Source organism: Balaenoptera acutorostrata, chromosome 18 (genome assembly GCF_949987535.1).
Source record: "Balaenoptera acutorostrata chromosome 18, mBalAcu1.1, whole genome shotgun sequence".
Lineage (NCBI taxonomy): Eukaryota > Metazoa > Chordata > Mammalia > Artiodactyla > Balaenopteridae > Balaenoptera > Balaenoptera acutorostrata.
The window spans coordinates 31,243,566-31,265,166 of NC_080081.1; the positions used below are offsets into that span (position 1 = coordinate 31,243,566).

General features: G+C 35.8%; 1 protein-coding gene across 4 annotated transcripts in view; it reads left to right on the top strand.

The window, feature by feature from the left end:
- The window catches only part of TBC1D4 (TBC1 domain family member 4), a 214,016-nt gene that overhangs the window by 188,429 nt on the left and 3,986 nt on the right, over positions 1 to 21,601 (top strand). For all 4 annotated transcript variants that reach the window (XM_007186208.3, XM_057533035.1, XM_057533036.1 and 1 more), the window contains 6 exons: positions 1,145 to 1,354; positions 4,533 to 4,691; positions 8,006 to 8,164; positions 10,509 to 10,753; positions 16,582 to 16,741; positions 19,041 to 19,210. In XM_007186208.3, the coding sequence (XP_007186270.2) occupies positions 1,145 to 1,354; positions 4,533 to 4,691; positions 8,006 to 8,164; positions 10,509 to 10,753; positions 16,582 to 16,741; positions 19,041 to 19,210 (1,103 nt within the window). The remainder of the gene's footprint in view (positions 1 to 1,144; positions 1,355 to 4,532; positions 4,692 to 8,005; positions 8,165 to 10,508; positions 10,754 to 16,581; positions 16,742 to 19,040; positions 19,211 to 21,601) is intronic.

The following is a 21,601-nucleotide window of genomic DNA, read 5'->3' on the forward strand; positions in this document are numbered from 1 at the left end:
ACTAAAAAATTTCATGTGTTTGGAGGCTGAAAACTGTATTCCTAGAAACTAGAAGGAAGAAAATATGATCAGAGCCCTACAAATCAAAATTGAGTGGTATGTAAAGGGCAGTTCTAAAACCAAGAAAGCCAAAATTCAAATGTACTAAGTATTCAATCCATACAGTAAGATTTTTTTAAAAAAATTATTTATTAAGGAAGTAAATAATAAGGCTAAGGGCCGAGGTCAATTAATAAAGAAAAAAAAAAACAAGGAAAAAACATTTCTAGAGATAAAAGTAACTCTGTCTGGGGTGGTCAAAGAAAGCTTTACAAAAAAGTTACGTATTTATTTAAACTCATTGCTGGGAGAAACATCTTTCAGAAAAAGGGACGAGAAAAGCTCTAGAGTCATTGCAGAGAACTTTGTGGGTCAGGGAGTCATGAGAAATTCAGCATCATGACAGCAGAGGATGGCAGATGGAGACAAGAAGTTGGAAAGGTTACTTGAGGTCAAAGTCTGAAGCGGTCTATGTGCTAGTCCTGGGAGTTTGGACTTTGTTCTATGGAATATACGCATCCATTGAAATGGTTTAAGACACAAAATCATGATTGTTAATAGGAAATAATTGGCAACAGTGAAAAAGATGGTCTAGAATGGAGGGCGAGAATGAGCTCCGGAAATTGGGTTATAGTGTTGCAGGAATGAGCAGTGCTGAGCTGAGCCATGACCAGAGTCGCTCAGCTGCTTTACTCTTGACAGATCCTGATGGTAGGTGTAGACCTTAGGAGGTCACTAATGCTTACGGACGTAATCTTTTTGTTTTGCACAGAGAATATACACAGAAAAATTGCAGAAGTGTTGAACTCTGGGGAAAGGCCAGGTCATTTTAGAGCACCTTCGTTATAGGTCATTTTGTGCGGAAAGAAGAAGTGGTGAAATTACATATACTTTCGTTTCACTAGGAGAGGGAAATCTGGAAGGGGAATTCAGTCTAGCGAATTTACTTAAATCATTAGTTCCAGAAACTGACAGTTACTGGGAGAGCAGCTTTGTGAACAACTTTACAAGTGGAATATAGGAGGAGAGAGCGTCAAGTCCAGAGAGAACTTCTGTAGTCTGGGTTACGACTTAGGAATGCCTCTCACTGTTTTCTTCTCTGCAGACGGACTGGACACGAGTGAGCTGCTGCCACTGTCCCCTCTTGCTCCACCCATGGAGGAGGAACCGCTGGTTATATTCGTGTCTGGTGACGATGACCCAGAAAAGGCTGAAGAAAGAAAAAAGTCGGAGGAACTGAGGAGTTTGTGGAGAAAAGCTATACACCAACAAATCCTGTTGCTTCGAATGGAAAAAGAAAACCAGAAACTTGAAGGTTAGCCATTCAAACAGGGCTAAAGGACATGATATGATACTGTAATCTAAAGGTGTAGTTTGTTAATACTATTCCCCCCCACTCCACACACACACTCAAACTCATTCTCGGGCTGTATACACACTTTTACCAGAATATCTACTGATTAAAATTGTTTATTTCTATTTCGTGAGGTGGTTATGACATGGGAAGCTGACCAGCTTAAGAAATTTGCATTTTTGTTTAGCAGATTTAAAACATCAGACATCTTTTGAGTATATTTGGGTGATAGAATAATAGAAGGTAATAGAATGTATATAATGAAGTCAATGTGTTTAATATGACTGAAAGTTTAATATCATCATGTATTACTTTAAAAAAAACCTTAATTATGAAAAAGCAAATTCTCTTCTTTTCGAATATGATTTTCAAATTTCAGGCTAATTGTATTCATAATATGATAAATATGCCTATTTCAAATAAATTATATTGTATCCATTCCAACTAATTACCTATTATCAAATCAAAGTTTCTATTTTTGTTACTGTTTTTTAAATATTCTATTTAAAAAATCATATTGAAATCATTAAATTTATAAATGGATAATTTATAACACCTATTGTGCTATTTGTAGTGCTTTATTGCTAAGTTTATGCATACCAAATGCTTTAGAATGTGTTTTCCAGACTTTAAAATAATAATGTTATTTACGCCAGTGCTGATAGAATCATAGACAGGGAGATGTGCAGATGGTACCAAAATCTGAAAAATTTATTAATGCCATTATCTTGGGCAAATCACTTAATGTAAAAGGGCCTTGTTTTTCACATTTATGAAATGAAAGATTTAGCTTAAGTGGGCCTTTGACTTTTAAGATTATTGGAAAATGTATAATCTAGATTTTTCTCTGACTTGCTTTTATTATGCTGTCTTCCAAAAAAAGCCTTTTTTTAGTACAGGCGGATATTCACATTTCTGTGTTCATCATGTGCGTTAAGATTCCTTTTACTATACCTATTGCTCAATTAAGTTTTTAATATTTTTTTAGTTTGCTGGGGCATAGCTGTATTCTTATGTATATTATTGCTATGTTCTTAGCAGAATGAAAAGTACATACGATTTTTAAACATCCTTAGGAAATAAATCTTTCCTTTCAAGTTAAAAATGCAATTAATTGTTATTAACATAGCTTTTAAAAGTTTGATGTGATAAATGGTATGCCTACTCAAGCTTCCATAGATTTTGAAAAGAATTGAATTTATGTTTTTTGTAGTTGATTATAGCTTGAACTAATGCATAAACAGAAAAAGAGGTTGAAAAAAGATGGTTATGATTTCCTTAAAACATTTAAAGCATGAAATTGTATTTCATTAACAGTTGGGAATAGGTACAGTAGAATATTATATTAAATATTAATGGATAATTTTAGAATTATAGACTGTTTGAACTGGAGATTAGAGATTATTTTGCTCCATTCTTCATTCTGCAGCTGAGTTAGTGACTGGTTTGGGGAGGCTAAGGAAATTAACCTAAGGTCAAACAGTGGTGTTCTGGCAGAACAAGTATTAAAACTCCAGTTTATCACGGTTCTTGGGCTTTTTCCCAGTATGCCATAGTATTTCTTAACTATATGTGTTAATATAAGGCAATGGATAATACAAATGACTCTGTATATTCTGTGTATTATATACGACTACATAAATTGACAGAATAAAAGAGGAGGTGACATTTAGAATATATGATCAGAAACCTTTGTCGGTTCTATATTTACTTCTGTACTTAAATAACAAAGACAAAAAATAGCTTAACCTGTTAAAAATTTATCTAATGGATAAGCATTTCTTCATGGTTCTTTGCTCTTGCCTAGTTAACCAGAGCAAATATTAACTGCTCTCACTCAGCACTTTATCCTCTGGGCCTGTGACTGGCACACAGCAGATGATTATTATTATTTTAAATGAATAATGATCTAGAGAAGGTTGGAGAAAAAAAAAAATCTGAGGAAATATTATTCTTTGTGCATTGTGAAAAACATCATTAATAAAGTTATATTTAGGATTATATTTAGAATGATATTTGTTATTAACTTTTAAAAAATTATTTGATGATCATAGGGAAATATAAAGCAAATATCAAGAAGCAAAGCTAGACTGTTAGAAAGCCATCTAGTGGTATCTAGGAGGAATTTTTTGTAGTGCGATTTATCTTTTGATTATATCTGGACTTTTAAGTAGAAATTTTTACTGGCCTGTTGGAATAGCAGTCTATTGTAAGATATTTTAATTCTTTTGAAATGGCTTCAAACACTAAGTAAAGAGTAATACTCATTCTGCTATTGTTTTTGTGCTGTCGAGGACTTTGGATGCATGACAAAGATTTGTGTTGCAGCAGGTAAGGTGGTTGAGCCCTGGAGCTTGAGTGCATACAGATTACTCTGAGAGGCTCCTGTTGAATGTGGTCCTAATGAAAGAGAAGAAATACACTCACATGTTTTTTTCTCCCTTCTCCTCTTTTGGAATCGATTCTTCAAGATAATGACCAAGTACAGATAGTGGTTTGTTTTATAAGCATTTCTTTTAATGAACTCTGGGCTTAGATTTTCGACCATCAAATGAGAGAAAATTCTGTATTATTTTGAAAAATGAAAGTAGTGTTAGCTTCAGAAAAGTGAATTTTCCTCTTAAAGGTTATTAAAAATGGACACAGGAATATATAACCTACCGTTGTTAAGGGCAGTATTGGTAACTCTGGAAATAGTTATAAAAATGTATCAGGTTATCATGGTCAAATATTTCTCAAATCAAGGTTAGCATGAGGCATTGTTTTCTCATATGTCATATATAAAATATTAACATTTTAATGGTGTTTAAAATGATGCAAGCTGTCACTTCTGTGGTTATGTATTACATTTGTCAAAAAATTGATACTTCAAACATGGTTTGTTTTTTATGCTTAGAAGACTTATCATCAGTAACATACCGAGTAAAACCTCCGTAGAAAGTTATTCCTTGTTTTTGTTTTCTTTTTTACATGAAATGACTCAAAATTTAAGAAACCTTTCATGTATCCTCAGTTTTTTTTTTTTTAAGTTTTCTTTTTGAGAAAATGTTATTTGGTATGGTTTTACAAATGCAATGAAACATTACAAATACTGTGTTTTAAAAGCATATAGGTCTTATGTAAATTCTGTCTTTCTTAGCAAGCAGAGATGAACTCCAGTCCAGAAAAGTTAAATTGGATTATGAAGAAGTTGGTATATGTCAGAAGGAGGTCTTAATAACCTGGGATAAGAAGTTGTTAAACTGCAGAACTAAAATCAGATGCGATATGGAAGATATTCATACTTCTCTTAAAGAAGGTATCCTGGATCATCTCAATCAATCTTTTTTCTTTTTTGAAAAGCTTCAGAGATTTTTTTGATTCGTGCAGCCTAGGCATAATTTTCTCTTCGTGCTTTGCCTATAAAAAAAGGAGAGGACTTTGTTTCTGCCTGTAGTTGGTGACTGTATTGGTAAGCACATGGTACTAATGGAGATATTCTGTCCCTGAGGAGACAGCAGGCACCTTTTCTACACAGTTTCCTGCCTCTTCACCAGCTGTTTCAACTCAGTGTTGTTGTTTGCCAAGGAAAGATCACATGCATTAGTACAAATCTTTGATCATATCCGTAAAAATATCTCAGGCTTTTTTTTTTTTTTTTTTTTTTTTAGGCTTTTAAACTTGACTCATTTCTGTCATTTGCTCAGAAATGTTTATTTATAAATATATGTGTATATTCATGTACATGTATGTGTTTGTACAGATATATATTATTAGCAGTCAGTTTTCCTACCATCCATTCTTTTATTTATTTTAGAAAAACGCTTTTATTTAGCCTTATATTGTATTTCTGCTCTGTCATATAAAATGACTGATATTTAAACATCTTAAATCTAAAATTAAAACTAATATGTGAATTGCTTAGATGCAATTTCTGTGACTCAGATTAACTGTATTAAAATGAGAATCTCTATGACCTGCATAAATAAAGATCCCAAAGTACCCAAAATAACCTGATCATGAATCTTGTTTTAAAAGACTATGGTAATGTGAAACTGTTGCCCAATTAAGTTTAAATTAAAATTAATTTCGTAAGGTGCTACACTTACAGACCTGATACATGTTCTTTTTTCCTTGAAGATGTGGAAATCCCAGAGATTTTCACTGGCTGCCTTACTTGGGAGACAAAATAGTGGCTAATAGAATGTGTGTGGGATGTAGAACACACTGTTCTTTGGTATGACTCAGAGATGTTTTAGGGGTGCTTATCTTTCCATTTCTTATAGAACAGAGCTTAAACTTCTTAGCACTGTGCCCAAGGCCCTCCATGATCTCTCCTTCCTTCGTCTTTCATCTCACTTTTTAACCTCCCCTACCTTGTAGCCTGTGCTTCAGTGATGCTACTTTGGGTCCCAGTCTGGCACAGGCTGTTTCTTGCATGAATGCGCCAGCTCTCCCTACCCTCCCTCTTCCATCCTCTCTACCTTCTCCCCATTTCCATCTCCTTTTCTTTCCATCTCATCTTCTTCTCCCTCCTCCTTTGTCCCCCACTTTCTCTGCCCCTCTCAGGGCCTCCGTACGTCCTTCTTCCCGAAGTGCTTGCTGCCTGCACTCCCAGCCTGGAGAATTCGTATTCTCTCTCAGCTCTCAGTTCAAATACCATTTCCTCAGAGTGCCCCCCTCCCCCAGTAAATTAGTTTTGTTTTATTATTCGTTCTCATGATTCTTTCCCTTTAATTGTGCTTATCATAATTTGTAACTTTGTATCTATGTGTATATCTGTTTCATGTTTTCTCACTCCACCCTCCATACTCCTAGCACCTAAGAGAGCATCTTGCATAAGTTATTGAGTGAATGAATGAGACTAATTTTCCTGAGAATGGATTTATTCATCTCTCAGTGATGAGGTATCCTCAGTGCCGTGCTCTATGCTCTGCTATATGTTAGATGCTCAATAAATATTTAATTAAAGTGAATTACTTTTTTGTAGAATTGTTACTGGATGGGTAACAAGACAGCCCTCTCCTGTTATCAATGATTCATTTAATGGGCTAATGAAAGTTACCCTCTCAAAATGACTTTTTGCATGAGATCATTCATTCATTCATTCAACAAATGTATAAGTAGTGAGGTATATTCTTGGATTTCATCATAAGGAGATGAAAGTATGCTAACTATTTTCAGGGAGCTCACCATCTAAGTGAGGAAACTAGACAAATATACAGTATAGTGCTAACTGTAATCCAATATGGTGATGGTACAGTCTGAGTCACATAGCATATGAAAAGGGACTTCTTACTCCTAGAGATGTTAGGGAGAGTTTCCGCAGAAGGATGGCATTCAGGCTTATCCCTAAAAGACAAATAGAGATACACTAGGCAATCAACTGGAGGAGCTTGGAATTTCATAAAGGCAACAGTAGGAACAAGAAACTGGAAGTGTGAAAATAACCATAAGCTTCTTATGGTCCTACACTGAGTATAGCTAGATACTTAGTATATACACTTAGTGTGGCAGGGAATGGGAGGTGATAGAACTAAAAAATGGTAGTTTGGAGGTATACCCTGTAGAGGGCCTTATAATTCATGTTCGTGAGCCTGAGTTATACCTTTTGGACAGTAATACTTTCAGCTTCTGCAAACTGTGACATTGCATCCCAAAGAGATTAGTGCCAATAAACCTTTCTCTACCCAGCTGGAGCTCAGGAACCTATTCCATATCTAGTCTTTTTGGACTGAAAACAGTGAAATAAAGTTGCCTGCACTGTACAGAATTGAATTCTGTCCCTCCCAGTGCTGTACTTCATGTCCCTTGGCATTAAAAAAAACATACTTTTAGCGTACTCCGAATTGCTTGTTTTGGTTTTCAAACAGACTGGAGTTAGTGTTTCATTATACGTGAATATAGCAATTATGCTAGCTCTTTTCTTCTCAAAGGCCGAATGATGTTCTGGAGCACTGCCTTCATATTGTACTTACCATTTTTATTATTTCATTTTCCTGTGGACCATATAAGAATGCTATTTAATTCTCTTTTACAAAGTTACTTTTTAATGACAGCTATTTAGAAATCAGAGTATGAATATTAGCATTTATTACCAGCTTCAAACCAAATAAAAGGTGAAAATAGGCAGTAATACATTTCAGTATTTCAGAATTAGGCCTCTGAAACTAGAGTTCTAAATTGCACTAGCTGTGAGAACTTGGGCAAGTTACTTAGCTTCTTTCTGCCTCAGCTTCGCCATCTGTAAAGTGTAGATAATAGTAATTACCTGCCTCATTAGGTTGTTTTCTGAGCACCTGTGAATAAATTAGGTGCAGTTTCTGTAATTACAATGCTCAGAAACTAACTGTCCTCAATAAATGTTGTATTAGGTTCTCAATCAGTGGTGGCAGCTGTTCTTGTTAATATTGCCATTATTATCCTTGTTATTTGAGGGTTTTCTTTTGCAAGACACCAGCTACAGGATTAAACTTTTCAAAATATGCTTCTGTTACTACATCGTACTGTGTGATTATAGGGTGGAATGCAGGACAGTAGAGCTGCCTGTTTTCAAGCATTACATAGTTAATCAACTGTGATTTAGCACCTTCATTCCAGTGTTCTAGACCTTGCTTTCTTATCTCTTTGTAGGTGTTCCCAAAAGTCGACGAGGAGAAATCTGGCAGTTCCTAGCTTTGCAGTATCGTCTAAGACACAGATTGCCTAATAAACAACAACCTCCTGACACATCCTATAAAGAGCTTTTAAAGCAGCTCACGGCTCAGCAGCATGCTATTCTCGTGGATTTAGGTATGTTTGCCATATTGATTATAATTTACAAAAGTACATAATAGGTCCTTTTGTTGAGTTTTTGGGTTTTTTTTAATTTGTTTTGGGTTTTGATAAAGACAATCTATTGGTCTGCGGAGTTGCTGACTTTGTCCTTTCCTGAGGGCAAGTTGGCCTTATGTCTGGTTGAAGATACCCTAAACGCCTGAATATAAAGTGAAGTTTTCATCCTCAGACTTGCCCTCTGAAAAATCTTGTATTTGAATCATTGTAAAGGTCATATTATTGGGTGCTCTCAGTTCCTGTTTTTCGAACAACTGACTTTTGTTTGGGATAGATAATTATTAGCTTGGTCAACACTGGTCTTGAAATAGGTTAGAATAGGTTTAAAGGGGCACCAGAAATTTTAACAAAGGTCTACTAAGTATTCCTGGACGTATTGCTGAAAACAAGGTTTTGAGTAAGCCTTTAAGAATCAATACAATATGCGATTATGTTGTGGAAATCATGAATACATCCTTATAGGATGAAAGAAAACTTAGCTGTCCTAATGTTATGTGCATTTCCAGTGGCAGCATGATAAAGTCATCCTTTAAAAGCTGAATTTCAAATAACTTATGGAAAGTAAAAATGGTGTGCTTTAAAAAAGTATATTGTCTCTAATTTTTCTCTAAATTAATATATTTTATTATTTTAAAATATCTAACTTATTGGATTAAATATTGTACATTGACATTTGGATTATTTCATCTCTCTTCCTAAAGGTTGATATACGTAAGGTGGCCAGATACGTTATTTGAGCCTATTTGGGAAAACAAAGGATTACTCTTTATTCGGGGTCATCTTATTTTAGGATATATAAAAATCACAGGCCAAAACGGACCTCTGCTCCTTTTGGATGACGAACAGCTTTTGTTGGGAAAAGGCCAACTCAGTTAATATTTTTTGAGCCCAATAGAATTGAAATGGAGAATTTTACAGAGAAACTGAAAACTTCAGTTTTTGTCCCGATTCTATCACTGAACAGTAGCTTTAGGCAAATTATTTTGCTTCTGAGTTTCAATCCTGTCTGTTAAATGAGGACAGTGAGCTAGGCAATCCCTATGGACCTCTGCAGATCTGTGGTTCTGTGACCGGAAATTGATAATGAGACTAGAAATTGAGATGTCGTATTTAGAGCTAGTCAAGATATCCTTAAAGAGAAGATGATGAGATCACATTACAGGGAAAAGGCTGGTCGGAAAAAAATGGAGCTAGAATTAATGTCATGGATGGACGGTATATTTATAGTTTTCTGTAGCAAGCATTTTAAGTGAGAAAGTAAAATGATAATTTTAAAAATTGCTTATTTGACTTTGCTTGTAGCCATCTGTGTTTCCTCAGTGTGTTCTTGTTATTTTCTCATATCTTCCCCTTATTTGCTCTGCAGAATTAATCTTATCAGTTCCTAGGTGAAAAATCACTTTTAAGCATATCTGGTGGAAAACATTTGAAAATCTGGCCTTCTTACAAGTTCTAACTGACATGAGTAATCATTTCACAAGGAAGTTAATGTCCCCTTCATTTTCATGGCACAAGGAAAGTCCCGAAGCACTGTATACAGCTTTGGTGGTGAAGAAGGGTTTGTTTCAGCGTTCAGTACCAACTTTTTAGAAAATCCGGGACTAACTTGCTTGCTGAAGTGTCTCTATGGTAATTTTGTACACAGAGGTGGATTTTAGAGGGGAATTTATTTAAAATCATCTTGACCCTTCACTATCCTTGGCCTTTTTGGATACACTGAAAAAAGAAAAGAGGTCTACATGGCTCATGGAAGTAGTTTAAGGAACAGAAAGCCAAACATATTTGAAAAAAGAAGTATTTCCTGAATGATAGACTGAATGTAAAACAAAACCCTAGAAAGTCCCTCTAGTGTCATAATACAAGAAAAGCAGGAAGGAGTCTGTTATGGACCACTAAGATTTCTTTCTAAATCATATGATACCTCCTGTAGAATTCTGATTTCAGTTAGCAGGTAGTTTTTATGTGAACTTAGAATTAGCCTTGATTTATAGTCAGAATAAGTTTTATATTCTATTCTCCTGGGATCTCTCCTGAATATGTCTTTGATTTGTTTGTGGAATTTTTTTTCCTAAAAAGAAGCGCTGGTTAGTATCAAATGTTTGCTCCCCTATGATGGTCTGGCAGGTAGGACTTGGGACTGGCTAGAGGGAGAGAGAGACTCTTAGTTAGAGGGGTACGCCGAGCAGCATTCAGTGGTTTGGAAAAGAGCATTTATTTATTCCTGGAAATCACTGAATTGCAATTTCACTCTGGTCTCCAAAGCATCAGGACATCTCAAAAATATTTTTCTTTTCTTCTGCAGGGAGGACATTTCCTACTCATCCTTACTTTTCAGCACAGCTTGGGGCAGGGCAGCTGTCTCTCTTTAACCTCTTGAAAGCCTACTCATTGCTGGACAAAGAAGTGGGTTACTGTCAGGGAATCAGCTTTGTGGCTGGAGTCCTGCTTCTGCACATGAGTGAAGAGCAAGCCTTTGAAATGCTGAAATTCCTCATGTATGACCTGGGCTTTCGCAAGCAGTACCGACCTGACATGATGTCACTACAGGTGAGTGGCAGATCTTCACAAGGAATGTGTAATGCTCTCACCAGAAATCTTAGCGGGAGCCCTCTTCTAAATTACGGTTAAGATTTAAAGAAATTTGGGCCCATTGTCTTGGAACTTGGATAAATGTAGAGGCATGTTTTAGTTCATGGTTTTAGTGTGGGATTTGCGATGTTGCTAAACCTCTAAGTGTATGACATCCATATGCAGGGTAACTTTTCCTTAGTTTCTGAAGTAAATAAATAAGCCATTCTAGTGTGTAGTTAAGTCTCTGTTTCCTAAGTCTATGAGTTACCTGGAGAAAGTATCAAGTCAACCTTATTCACTTTTCCTTACCTTGTCAGTTGAAAAAAATCATAGCTATTTTGTTTGAAATCTGAAAATATAATGTTTTATTCTTTTACTTTGAGTGTATAAACGGCAGGTATCTATATCATGCTTCTTCCTGAACTTTCCATGTCTCCCCTGCCCATGTCTCCTCTTATCTTAATGTCAGACAGGCCCTTATAGAGGAAAAAGTGTTCAGAGTCAGCAGTAGTACTTTTTCAGTCTGCTTTTCTTATCATGCTCTGAAGAAGCACCATTAAGATTTTTCAGTTAAGTAGGGTATTCACTGCCATTGCTATATTCAACCTATTTCAAACTCCCTGTTTACACATTTCTCCTCTCTGGTTTAAACTTCACTTTTCTTAACGTATTGTTTTCTAACAAAAAGTTTAAATTTTCTCTGTAGATATGCTATCTTAAACAACCACTACCTTGCAATATAAAGCTTTTGGTCATAAAAATATAAAGGAAGGCTTTAAAGGGAAGAATGTCAGGGTTTTTCCTCCTTTGAAATGAGATAGGCATGATGCCCAGTTAGTCATAATGTTATGCTTTAGATAAGAACTAAAATATTTTTAAAATGCTTTTAAAATATACTTTTTCCTGATTCCCAATAATAAGTTTTTACATTTAGTATTTCAGTCTTACTGATCCATGGACAAAAAAGGACTTTGTTTTCACTTTATGAATATTGTAGTCAGTGGTATTTTCTTGAAAGGATGAGTGGAGAGGGAATGCTCCATTTTTCATTACTTCTTCAATGTGAAAGTTTTGGCAGGGAAATAGGGCTTTGCTCTCAATGTTGGGTTTCAGCTGTGAGTTCATATGAAGGGTGTTCACCAGGATACAGAAATCAAATACAGTGATTCCTAGTTGATAACCATGCGTAGGTCTATAAACATTCCACAAGTGAAATAGTAATGACTATGGAAGGTTTTATTTTTTACTTTATTTCTAAACAGTTTACTGTATCATATCGGGTAGGAAGCATTGGTGCCCTTGTAAGGAGTTCAATAGCTCTGATTTTCAAAAATAACGGTTCGGGATCCATCATTAAAATTTCAAAGAATGAAAAATATTTATGAGTAGCATGTGGTCTTGGTTCATAAATAAAAGGGTAGATACAGCTATCACTTTAAAAATGCAATCCTTTTTCAATTTAAAAATTCCTCATCCATTTGATATCATAAAAATTCATATAAACTGGATTTATACATTGATTTAATATGACCCACAATTACCAAGAAATATTTTCTGTCTATAATTATGAAAATGAAGATGTTTAAGAATCTTTGGGGGCAGTGTTCTTATAGTCCATGAGATTGGGGACCTTATTCTGGGAAAGTAGAACTTTTTGATCTATAAAGTGAGATGCAACACTTTTCTATTTTCTAGAACAGAAAGTGTTTCTTATCCAATCAATATGATGTTCAGAAGTGGAAGTGGCAGTGGGCTTGGGATCACTTGATAGGATTTCTGATTACCTGTGTGGTTTGGGGTTGGGCACTGCAGGCACTGAGCTTATCTGTAAAATGAGGGGGTCGAGGTCTCTTTTAACTACGGCCCATCATGTTTTGTGTCTGCCGTTTTCTATGTTAAGTGTAAAGCATTATATCTTTTTATCTGAAGTCTTTGGTCTCTACTTTTTTCCATCTTTTCTTTGCTACACTCTGCGTCTCCCTTCCTCCAGTTCTGTCTCTTCCACTGGAAGATTTTCATGTTATGTATAAGGTAGATTTGAAGAATGATTTATTCTTAGCAAATGGCATCTTATTATGAAAGTTTCATTTGAAGGAAGACTGAATTGTGTTTTATTTGTTAAAAGAAATTTAATGTAAATACACCTTGATGGAAGAAATGTTCTTAACCTCTAGTTTAGAATGTAGGAAAAAAGTAAGGTTCTATAAAAAAAGAAAGTACTGCTTCTGTGTTAAGATCATAGCTGAACAGCTTTTTGAGGATACGCTTTCTTTTTATTCTGCTAATGAGACTTCTTTTATCTTTGAGCTACCAAAAATACCAATTTTTTTATTGATAGAGCCCAGTATGTCTAGTTTTTAAATTGTAAATGGCCTAAGGGAAATATATGATTTTTTTTCAACATGACTTAATGAGATTATAATCTCTCTCTCTCTCTTTTTAATTTATTTTTATTTTTTTGTCTGCGTTGGGTCTTCGTTGCTGCGCGCGGGCCCTCTCTAGTTGTGGTGAGCGGGGGCCCCTCCTCGCTGTGGTGCGTGGGTTCCTCACTGCGGAGACACTGTGGAGCAGGGCTCTAGGCGTGTGGGCCTCAGTAGTTGTGGCTCGTGGGCTCCAGAGTGCAGGCTCAGTAGTTGTGGCTCACGGGCCTAGTTGCTCCTGGCATGTGGGATCCCCTCGGACCAGGGCTCGAACCCATGTCTCCTGCATTGGCAGGCAGACTCTTAACCCCTGTGCCCCCAGGGAAGCCCTCTAATCTCATTGTTTTAAACCTCTTTGTTTGACTGCTGCTACGCTTCTTATTTTAGAGTTATGACTTCCTGTGGCTCTTTAATTCTTTCCTTTTACAGCTTGTGTGGAACCGTAGCTTGCACAGATATGTGCTATAGAGACCAAACGTTTGCTATATTTATGTCTAGTACTTTGATTTTTAGTTTTGTGCTCTGAAAAACAGTTGTTTGTTGAATTCACAATATAATTGGCTATTTTAAAGGCACTTTTATAGAGCTAACTACTTAAGGATGATACCTTCTAGAGAAAGAAGTTCTGCTAGATTTAATAAAATGTTGGATGTATTCACACCAAAAAGTTAAGCTGATATAACTGATCAAGGACCCACTACTCAATCTGTTACTGTGTAGATAAAAATTTAAATTAAAGCACAAATCACAGATTTGTTTATTATTTGCTACTGCTTTACTTTTAGCTACCCCAGACATGAGAGTTTAAAAGTTACTATAAGCTGCTTATAATTTTTTTTTGAAATATGAGTAATCAACTCAGTAGCCAAATAAAATAATTTCTTCTTTCAATACTAGAAACATTCAGACTGCACTTTTTGCTTTAATCTCCTTTGTCAAGAAAAATATGCTGCTGGAATACGTTGGATATTAGAAATCACAGCTCGAGCTTTTGGCTCCATAACCTTCTAAGCCTAACAGTATCCTAGCAGTGCAGATTGCCTGGCAAGTTCCATCATAAATCCGACGCTGGGCCCAGCAAAGAGAGACAAGTTCTTGCTTCTGAACTGGATGTGGTAGATTCCTTAGAATGGAAGCTTTTCTGGAATTGGTCTGAAATTAGGGTGTGCCTTCCATGAGAGTCCTGAGCCAGGGCAGTTCTGATTTAAATTCCAAAAGCAATACCTTCCTACATGAGGAAAAATTACCATTTCCATGTACGTATGGTGATACCAAAACACTCATGATAGAGAAATGTGCTCCATAGTTGTAGATGGACTTGCACTGACTTGCTTTATGAACTCAGTTAAATGAACTTGGATTTGTGAACATAATAATAAAATAAAACAATACTGTATAAGTACTGCATTCTAACGCATTGCGCCACTGTAGCTAAAAAGAAATGATACAAATGAGCTTATTTACAAAACAGAAACAGACTCACAGACTTAGAGAATGAACTTGTGGTTACCAGAGGAGAAGGGTGGGGGGAAGGGATAGTTAGGGAGTTTGGGATTGACATCTACACAGTGCTGCAAAGGAAACCATCGACAAGACGCAAAGACAACCCTCAGAATGGGAGAAAATATTTGCAAATGAAGCAACTGACAAAGGATTAATCTCCAAAATATACAAGCAGCTCATGCGGCTCAATATCAAAAAAAACAAACAACCCAATCCAAAAATGGGCAGAAGACCTAAATAGACATTTCTCCAGAGAAGATATACAGATTGCCAACAAACACATGAAAGGATTCTCAACATCACTAATCATTAGAGAAATGCAAATCAAAACTACAATGAGGTATCACCTCACATCAGTCAGAATGGCCATCATCAAAAAATCTACAAACAATAAATGCTGGAGAAGGTGTAGAAAAGGGAACCCTCTTGCACTGTTGGTGGGAATGTAAATTGATACAGCCACTCTGGAGAACAGTATGGAGTTTCCTTAAAAAGCTAAAAATAGAACTACCATACGACCCAGCAATCCCCTTACTGGATATATACCCTGAGAAAACCATAATTCAAAAAGAGTCATGTACCACAATGTTCATTGCAGCACTATTTACAATAGCCAGGACATGGAAACAACCTAGGTGTCCATCGACAGATGAATGGATAAAGAAGGTGGGGCACATATATACAATGGAATATTACTCAGCCATAAAAAAAACTGAAATTGATTTATTTGTAGTGAGGTGGATGGACCTAGAGTCTGTCATACAGAGTGAAGTAAGTCAGAAAGAGAAAAATAAATATCGTATGCTAGCTCTATTTACAATAGCCAGGATATGGAAGCAGCCTAAGTGTCCATCGACAGATGAATGGGTAAAGAAGATGTGGCACATATATACAATGGAATATTACTCAGCCATAAAAGGAAACGAAATTGAGTTATTTGTAGTGAGGTGGATGGACCTAGAGACTGTCATACAGAGTGAAGTAAGTCAGAAAGAGAAAAATAAATACCGTATGCTAACACGTATATATGGAATCTAAAAAAAAAAAAAAAAAAGTGGTTCTAATGAACCTAGGGGCAGGACAGGAATAAAGACACAAACGTAGAGAATGGACTTGAGGATGCAAGGAGGGGGAAGGGTAAGCTGAGATGAAGTGAGAGAGCGGCATGGACATATGTACACTACCAAATGGAAACTAGATAGCTGGTGGGAAGCAGCTACATAGCACAGGGAGATCAGCTCGGTGCTTGGTGACCACCTAGAGGGGTGGGATAGGGAGGGTGGGAGGGAGACGCAAGAGGGAGGGGATATGGGGATATATGTATACATATAGCTGATTCACTCTGTTATACAGCAGAAACTAACACAACATTGTAAAGCAGTTTTACTCCAATAAAGATGTTAAAAATAAAATAAAATAAAATAAAATAGATACCCAACAAGGACCTACTGTATAGCACAGGGATCTCTGCTCAATATTATGTAACTACCTAAATGGGAAAAGAATTTGAAAAAGAATAGATACATGTATATGTATAACTGAATCACTTTGCTGTACACCCGAAACTAATGCAACATTGTTAATCAACTATACTCCAATATAAAATAAAAAGTTAAAAAAAATACTACTTTTATTTCTCAAATATATGTGAATTAGTTATTAAATATTAGAGTAATAAAATTAAAGTTAGTGTATTTATGTACACTCAGATAAATGCATAGTATTTTATTTTTCTTCTCCAAATTAACTTTAGATTCAAATTCATCAAATATATGTGAATTAATTATTAAATATTAGTGTAATAAAATTAAAGTTAGTGTATTTTATGTACACTCAGATAAATGCATAATATTTTATTTTTTTTCTCCAAATTAACTTTAGATTCAAATGTACCAGCTGTCCAGGCTCCTTCATGACTATCACAGAGATCTCTACAATCATCTTGAAGAAAATGAAATCAGCCCCAGTCTTTATGCTGCCCCCTGGTTCCTCACATTGTTTGCCTCTCAATTTCCATTAGGATTTGTAGCCAGAGTTTTTGGTAAGAGATGCTGATGATCCAGTGAAACAGTGTTATTTATTCCAAGGGATATACTTCTAGCCATTAGGTGCTCCAATTGTTTTATCAAGCATTACACAGAATCGCAAATTGCTAGTGGAATTTACTAAATATGTCTGGCTCTATTCTGAGAGTAATTTGAAACCATATTGGTCTTAAATAAAATTGAAATTCAAAGCGAAAGAAGAATTGAGCTTCTGTATTTGAGTAAGCTGTAGTGGAGTTCTTATTTTCTTTTATACCTAAAAAATCACAGTATAATGAATTAACGATTTACTCTGTATGATTTTTTAGATTTTTAAACACATCTTTACTACCTCTTTTTTTTTTTCCTTCCACACTGTCCTCTTCAACTTGGATTCAAAACACAGAGAAACACGTTTTCTAACTGGGTTAACAGAAGTACCTTTTTCAATGTTGTTTCTAATGGCATTTCTTAATGTGACTTTTGTTAACAAGGTAACTGAAATTCCCATTTTGTTGCTGAAGGGACCCTCCTCTCACGCCAGTGCAGGGGTGGTGCCCATCTCTCAGACTGGGTGCACAGGCAATTGGGCCCAGGGCAAGTTGTTGAGTTGCTGCCTTGCTCCACAGTGTAATAAAAAGAAAGTGTGACACCGTTTATGCTCCCTTATGGGGCCTTTAAATCTATTCACATGTCTTCAGTTGGGTTTGTCTAAACTCGTTATTTAAAAAGCAAACTTTTTTAAAAAAACAACTCTTTGCCAGAGGTTTGGTCTAAGGCTGAGAGCTCGATGACCTCAGAAAGGGCTCCCAGTTTTTATGTTCTGCTCGTCTATCTGGTATCTATGGTGAAAATAGTCAATATTTATAACTGTGCTAAATTGGAGCTTTTTTGTCAAATTGTAAGTATTGGCCCAATTGTAGGTCACTACCAGGATTAGAAAAAAAATGGACTAGAATAGAATACAGAGAAAATATCAGTCGTAGGGAAAAATGTTTGGAGAAACTTCAAATTTGAAGATATAGATGTAATATGTATACGTACACCAGATTACAATGTACAGTGTCTTTCTGCATTAGCACTAATACGATTTATAGGCAAAGTGCAGCAAAAGAGTAAAACTGAGATGCACAGAATCAAGTGTTTACCAAATTTCTCTTCTTGGGTATACACGATTGCTTTTCTCCAGGGAAGTTTTCTTTGGAGCTTGGGTTCCTATTTATGGGTCTTCTATAAATCTTTTCATTTATATATTTGCTTCTCAGAAAATAGCTTATTAAATCAAAATATTTAGGGTATCTCTAAATATTTAGGGTATCTCTCTTTGATTTACCCTTGGAAGCTTGATAACAGAATTCAGGAAACATCTCCCCAGTCGTCTGTTTTTTGCTAAGAGAATATGAATGATGCTGTCAGCTCTACAATAGGTGCTCCATTCTTTTCTTAGAATTTAGTGAAGAATAGAGACTGTCAGCAAAAGGAAAGATGCGTGAGCAAGAAGAATGACCATGTTTGAAGTAATTGTTCCACGGTTCCCTCATTTTTAACGACCTCCTGTTTATTATTGATTGTGGAATGACGTGGATTGAGAGGAACGCTCATACAAAAGTATTTAGTACTTTTCAAAACTATTGCATGTTTGTATTTGTTAGGAAGCAAAGTTCAGGGTTAGGGTAGCTTTTCTTTTTCTCTTCTGATTTAGGTTATATACTGGTTTTGATTTTTCTTTTAAAGTTTTTTTTTTTTTTAATTCCTGCTCTAGTCTTTAGAATTAGACAGTCTCGGGTTTACCTCAGTTTCTAGCTCTTTATTAGTTGTTTGGCTTGCACACATATTAACTGGTTCATTTAGTTTTTTATTCTGGTCATGAGAGTTTAAATAGTCCTAATTGGTTATGTTGATTTGTTTCTGTATTCCCTTTGTGAAGAAAAATCTAAATATCAATGGAATCAGTGTTTTTGAGGTATACCTAGTCTCCATTAAATTTGGCAGTAAAAATTATAAATGCATGGACAAACATATATAATTTATCTTTTTCTTTTTACCCTGCCCTTATCTGAGGTTCCTAAATAAGTAAGAATATTTAAACAACTGTTTATTTGTTCCAGTCATATTATTATTTATTTCAAATCTAGGTGATTTTGACCAGTTTTATTTTGCAAAATATTCTGTGGTTCTGTTGCAGTAATTAAAACAACACCCACACACACAGAGAAAAAAAACACACACCAAAAAAACCCATTAATACACAGAGGTCACTTTTTACAATAGTAGATGCATAATTTTGATCATGAAAATTATATCTCTTTTTTTCAGATATTATTTTTCTTCAGGGAACTGAAGTTATATTTAAGGTTGCCCTCAGCCTGCTGAGCAACCAAGAGGCACTCATAATGGAATGTGAAAACTTTGAAAATATTGTTGAATTCCTTAAAAGCACGCTCCCTGATATGAATTCCTCTGAAATGGAAAAACTTATCACCCAGGTATGAGTTAAATGGTAATAATAAGATATAAGATTATACAGCAGTTTCTCTACTAATTATTTATTAAATGTTTTAGCATAAAGATGTAATTTTGCTTGACAGGGTTTTTTTCTTTTTGAGTTGATCAAATACATTTTATCTAGAAATGAGACTATTGTGTAATTTCTCCCTTGTGACATTGTTTATGAGGCTGTGTCCGGGCAAGGTGGTTCAGTGCTACATCATGAGTTTTTCAGGAATCTTCCTACTTAGACCAAAGGTGAGACTGAAGGTAGAACTGACAGAGTTAGGAATACCTAATAAATAAGTAAGCTGAGACTCACCTCTGTAATACTGTTAATTCTGTTTTAAAATATATAAGGAATATATGTGACAAGAGCATAGACTTTAGAATTAGACAGTCTTGGGTTTACATCAGTTTCTAGCTCTTTTATTAGTTGTTTGGCTTGCACACATTACCCTCATCTTCTGAACCCTAGTATTCTCACCTCCAAAATGGGACAATTCTGATCCAAGAGGTTTTGTGCGGTTTAAATGAGACTTGCTGTATCAGTCAGGGTCCCTTGCAGGAAACAGAGTCTACCTCCAATGATTCAAAGGAAGGTACCATTTACAGGGGTGTAGGCAAGGCTAAGGGAACCGGGCACAGATGTCTAGGTACCCAGGAACTAGTAACAGAGGGAAACTGTTCATACCCATGGTGCTGCATCAGGAGAAGGAGGACAGAATAATGTTACCAGGCCTAGCGAGTGCCAGAACTCTGGAGGTTGCTGTGTTCTTGGTGAGCCAGACAGGGAAGGAGCAGGGAAGAAGTACCCAACCTCTTTCCCCTGCCCCTTTTGATCTCCTGATGACTTTTCCCATTGGCCATACCTAACCAGAAGCCTGCAACAAGGAAAACAGGTCACAGGGGTCTGCCTCCCAGGGTACAGAGGATGCATGAGGGCAGAGAATGGATCTGGGAAGCAAATGGAGGGTAATCAGCACACCATATATCTAGTCCCTGGGTCTTCATAGGGACCAGGTAAGTGGTAGTTATATATTGTTGTTCAGATGACATGAATACACTTAAGACCAGATTTGTAGATACAGCAGTCATGCCTTATGAGTATTGATAAAATTTAAATTTACCACTTTCCTAGAGGCCCTTAGGGTAGCAGATAAAAGACAGAGTTTACAGCAAGAGAAAGGGAGTTTGAGATCTTGTGCTGGTGTCCAGCTATCTACTAGCTGTGTGACTTTGGGCAAGTTACAACCTCTCTGAGTTTCAACTTCCTCTCCTGCAAAATGGGAATAACATCGTTTTTAGGAGCAAATGTAACCAATTCAGTTGAAGAATTTTGTACACTATAATTCACTCTCTAAGAAAAACTTATATTATTGCACATAAAATTTTCTTTCCACCACGTGGAATTGAAATCACAAGCAGATTATTCTGTAAATATCTATGAACAGTTTTTATTTGTTAAAATGCTCTGGAAACTGAAAAATATAACTTTTACTTACACATTCACTTGTTTACTAATTCTTTAGAAATATCTTTTTGGACTGGCAAGCAGCGATTGTGCTTTTAGAGAGAGACGTTACCTGATTTGAAATCAGATCACCTCTCTTCTAAAATTAATGAGGGAATTGCCTAGCTTTAGAGATTATTACTACGATTAATGGATAGAATTTATAGGCTGGTAGATTTGGACTTGATATTAGAGATAATTTTCTAACAAATAGAGTTGAATATGCGATGAACTGTTAATATTAAAGGAGACTTTGATGAATAAATAAATAAAGTTTATTTATGGTCACTGTAAAAAACACAAATAATGCAGAACAGCACCAAGAAGAAAGTAAAAATAACTACAGATCTCAACACCTTGAGACTTAAAGCCTTTTAAAATGTCCTTTTATAATCTCTCTTTAATTATATACACAAATAAATATGTATACAGTTTTACTTAAGTGAAATCTTACTATACATGCTATTGTATAACTTGATTTTTTAATAAAATATTTGTAGAGTATTGGATATTTTTCCATGCCAATAAATGTAGATCCATACCCTCATTTTTAATGGTTGTGTAGTAGTCCGTTGTGTTCATACCCACTGCGTAGGAAAAAGATGATGCTTGTTTGAGGGGAATAACCAGGTTGTCTCGAAATATTTAAATTCTAAGATTTGAGTATCTCTAACAGTAGTAGGGTAAGTAAGCGAGATTTTTCTCACTGTAGGTTTCTTTTCTACCTACAATGTTAGTGTAGATACAGATGCTTAAATGGCAGCTGCTGCCTCACTTTCCCTCACCAGTTTAGACTAAGGAGGAGTTGCCTGTCCTCTGACTTCTAAGCAAACTGTTCCTAATGGGTGGCGATATGGGAGAGCAGAGGTAGCCCCAA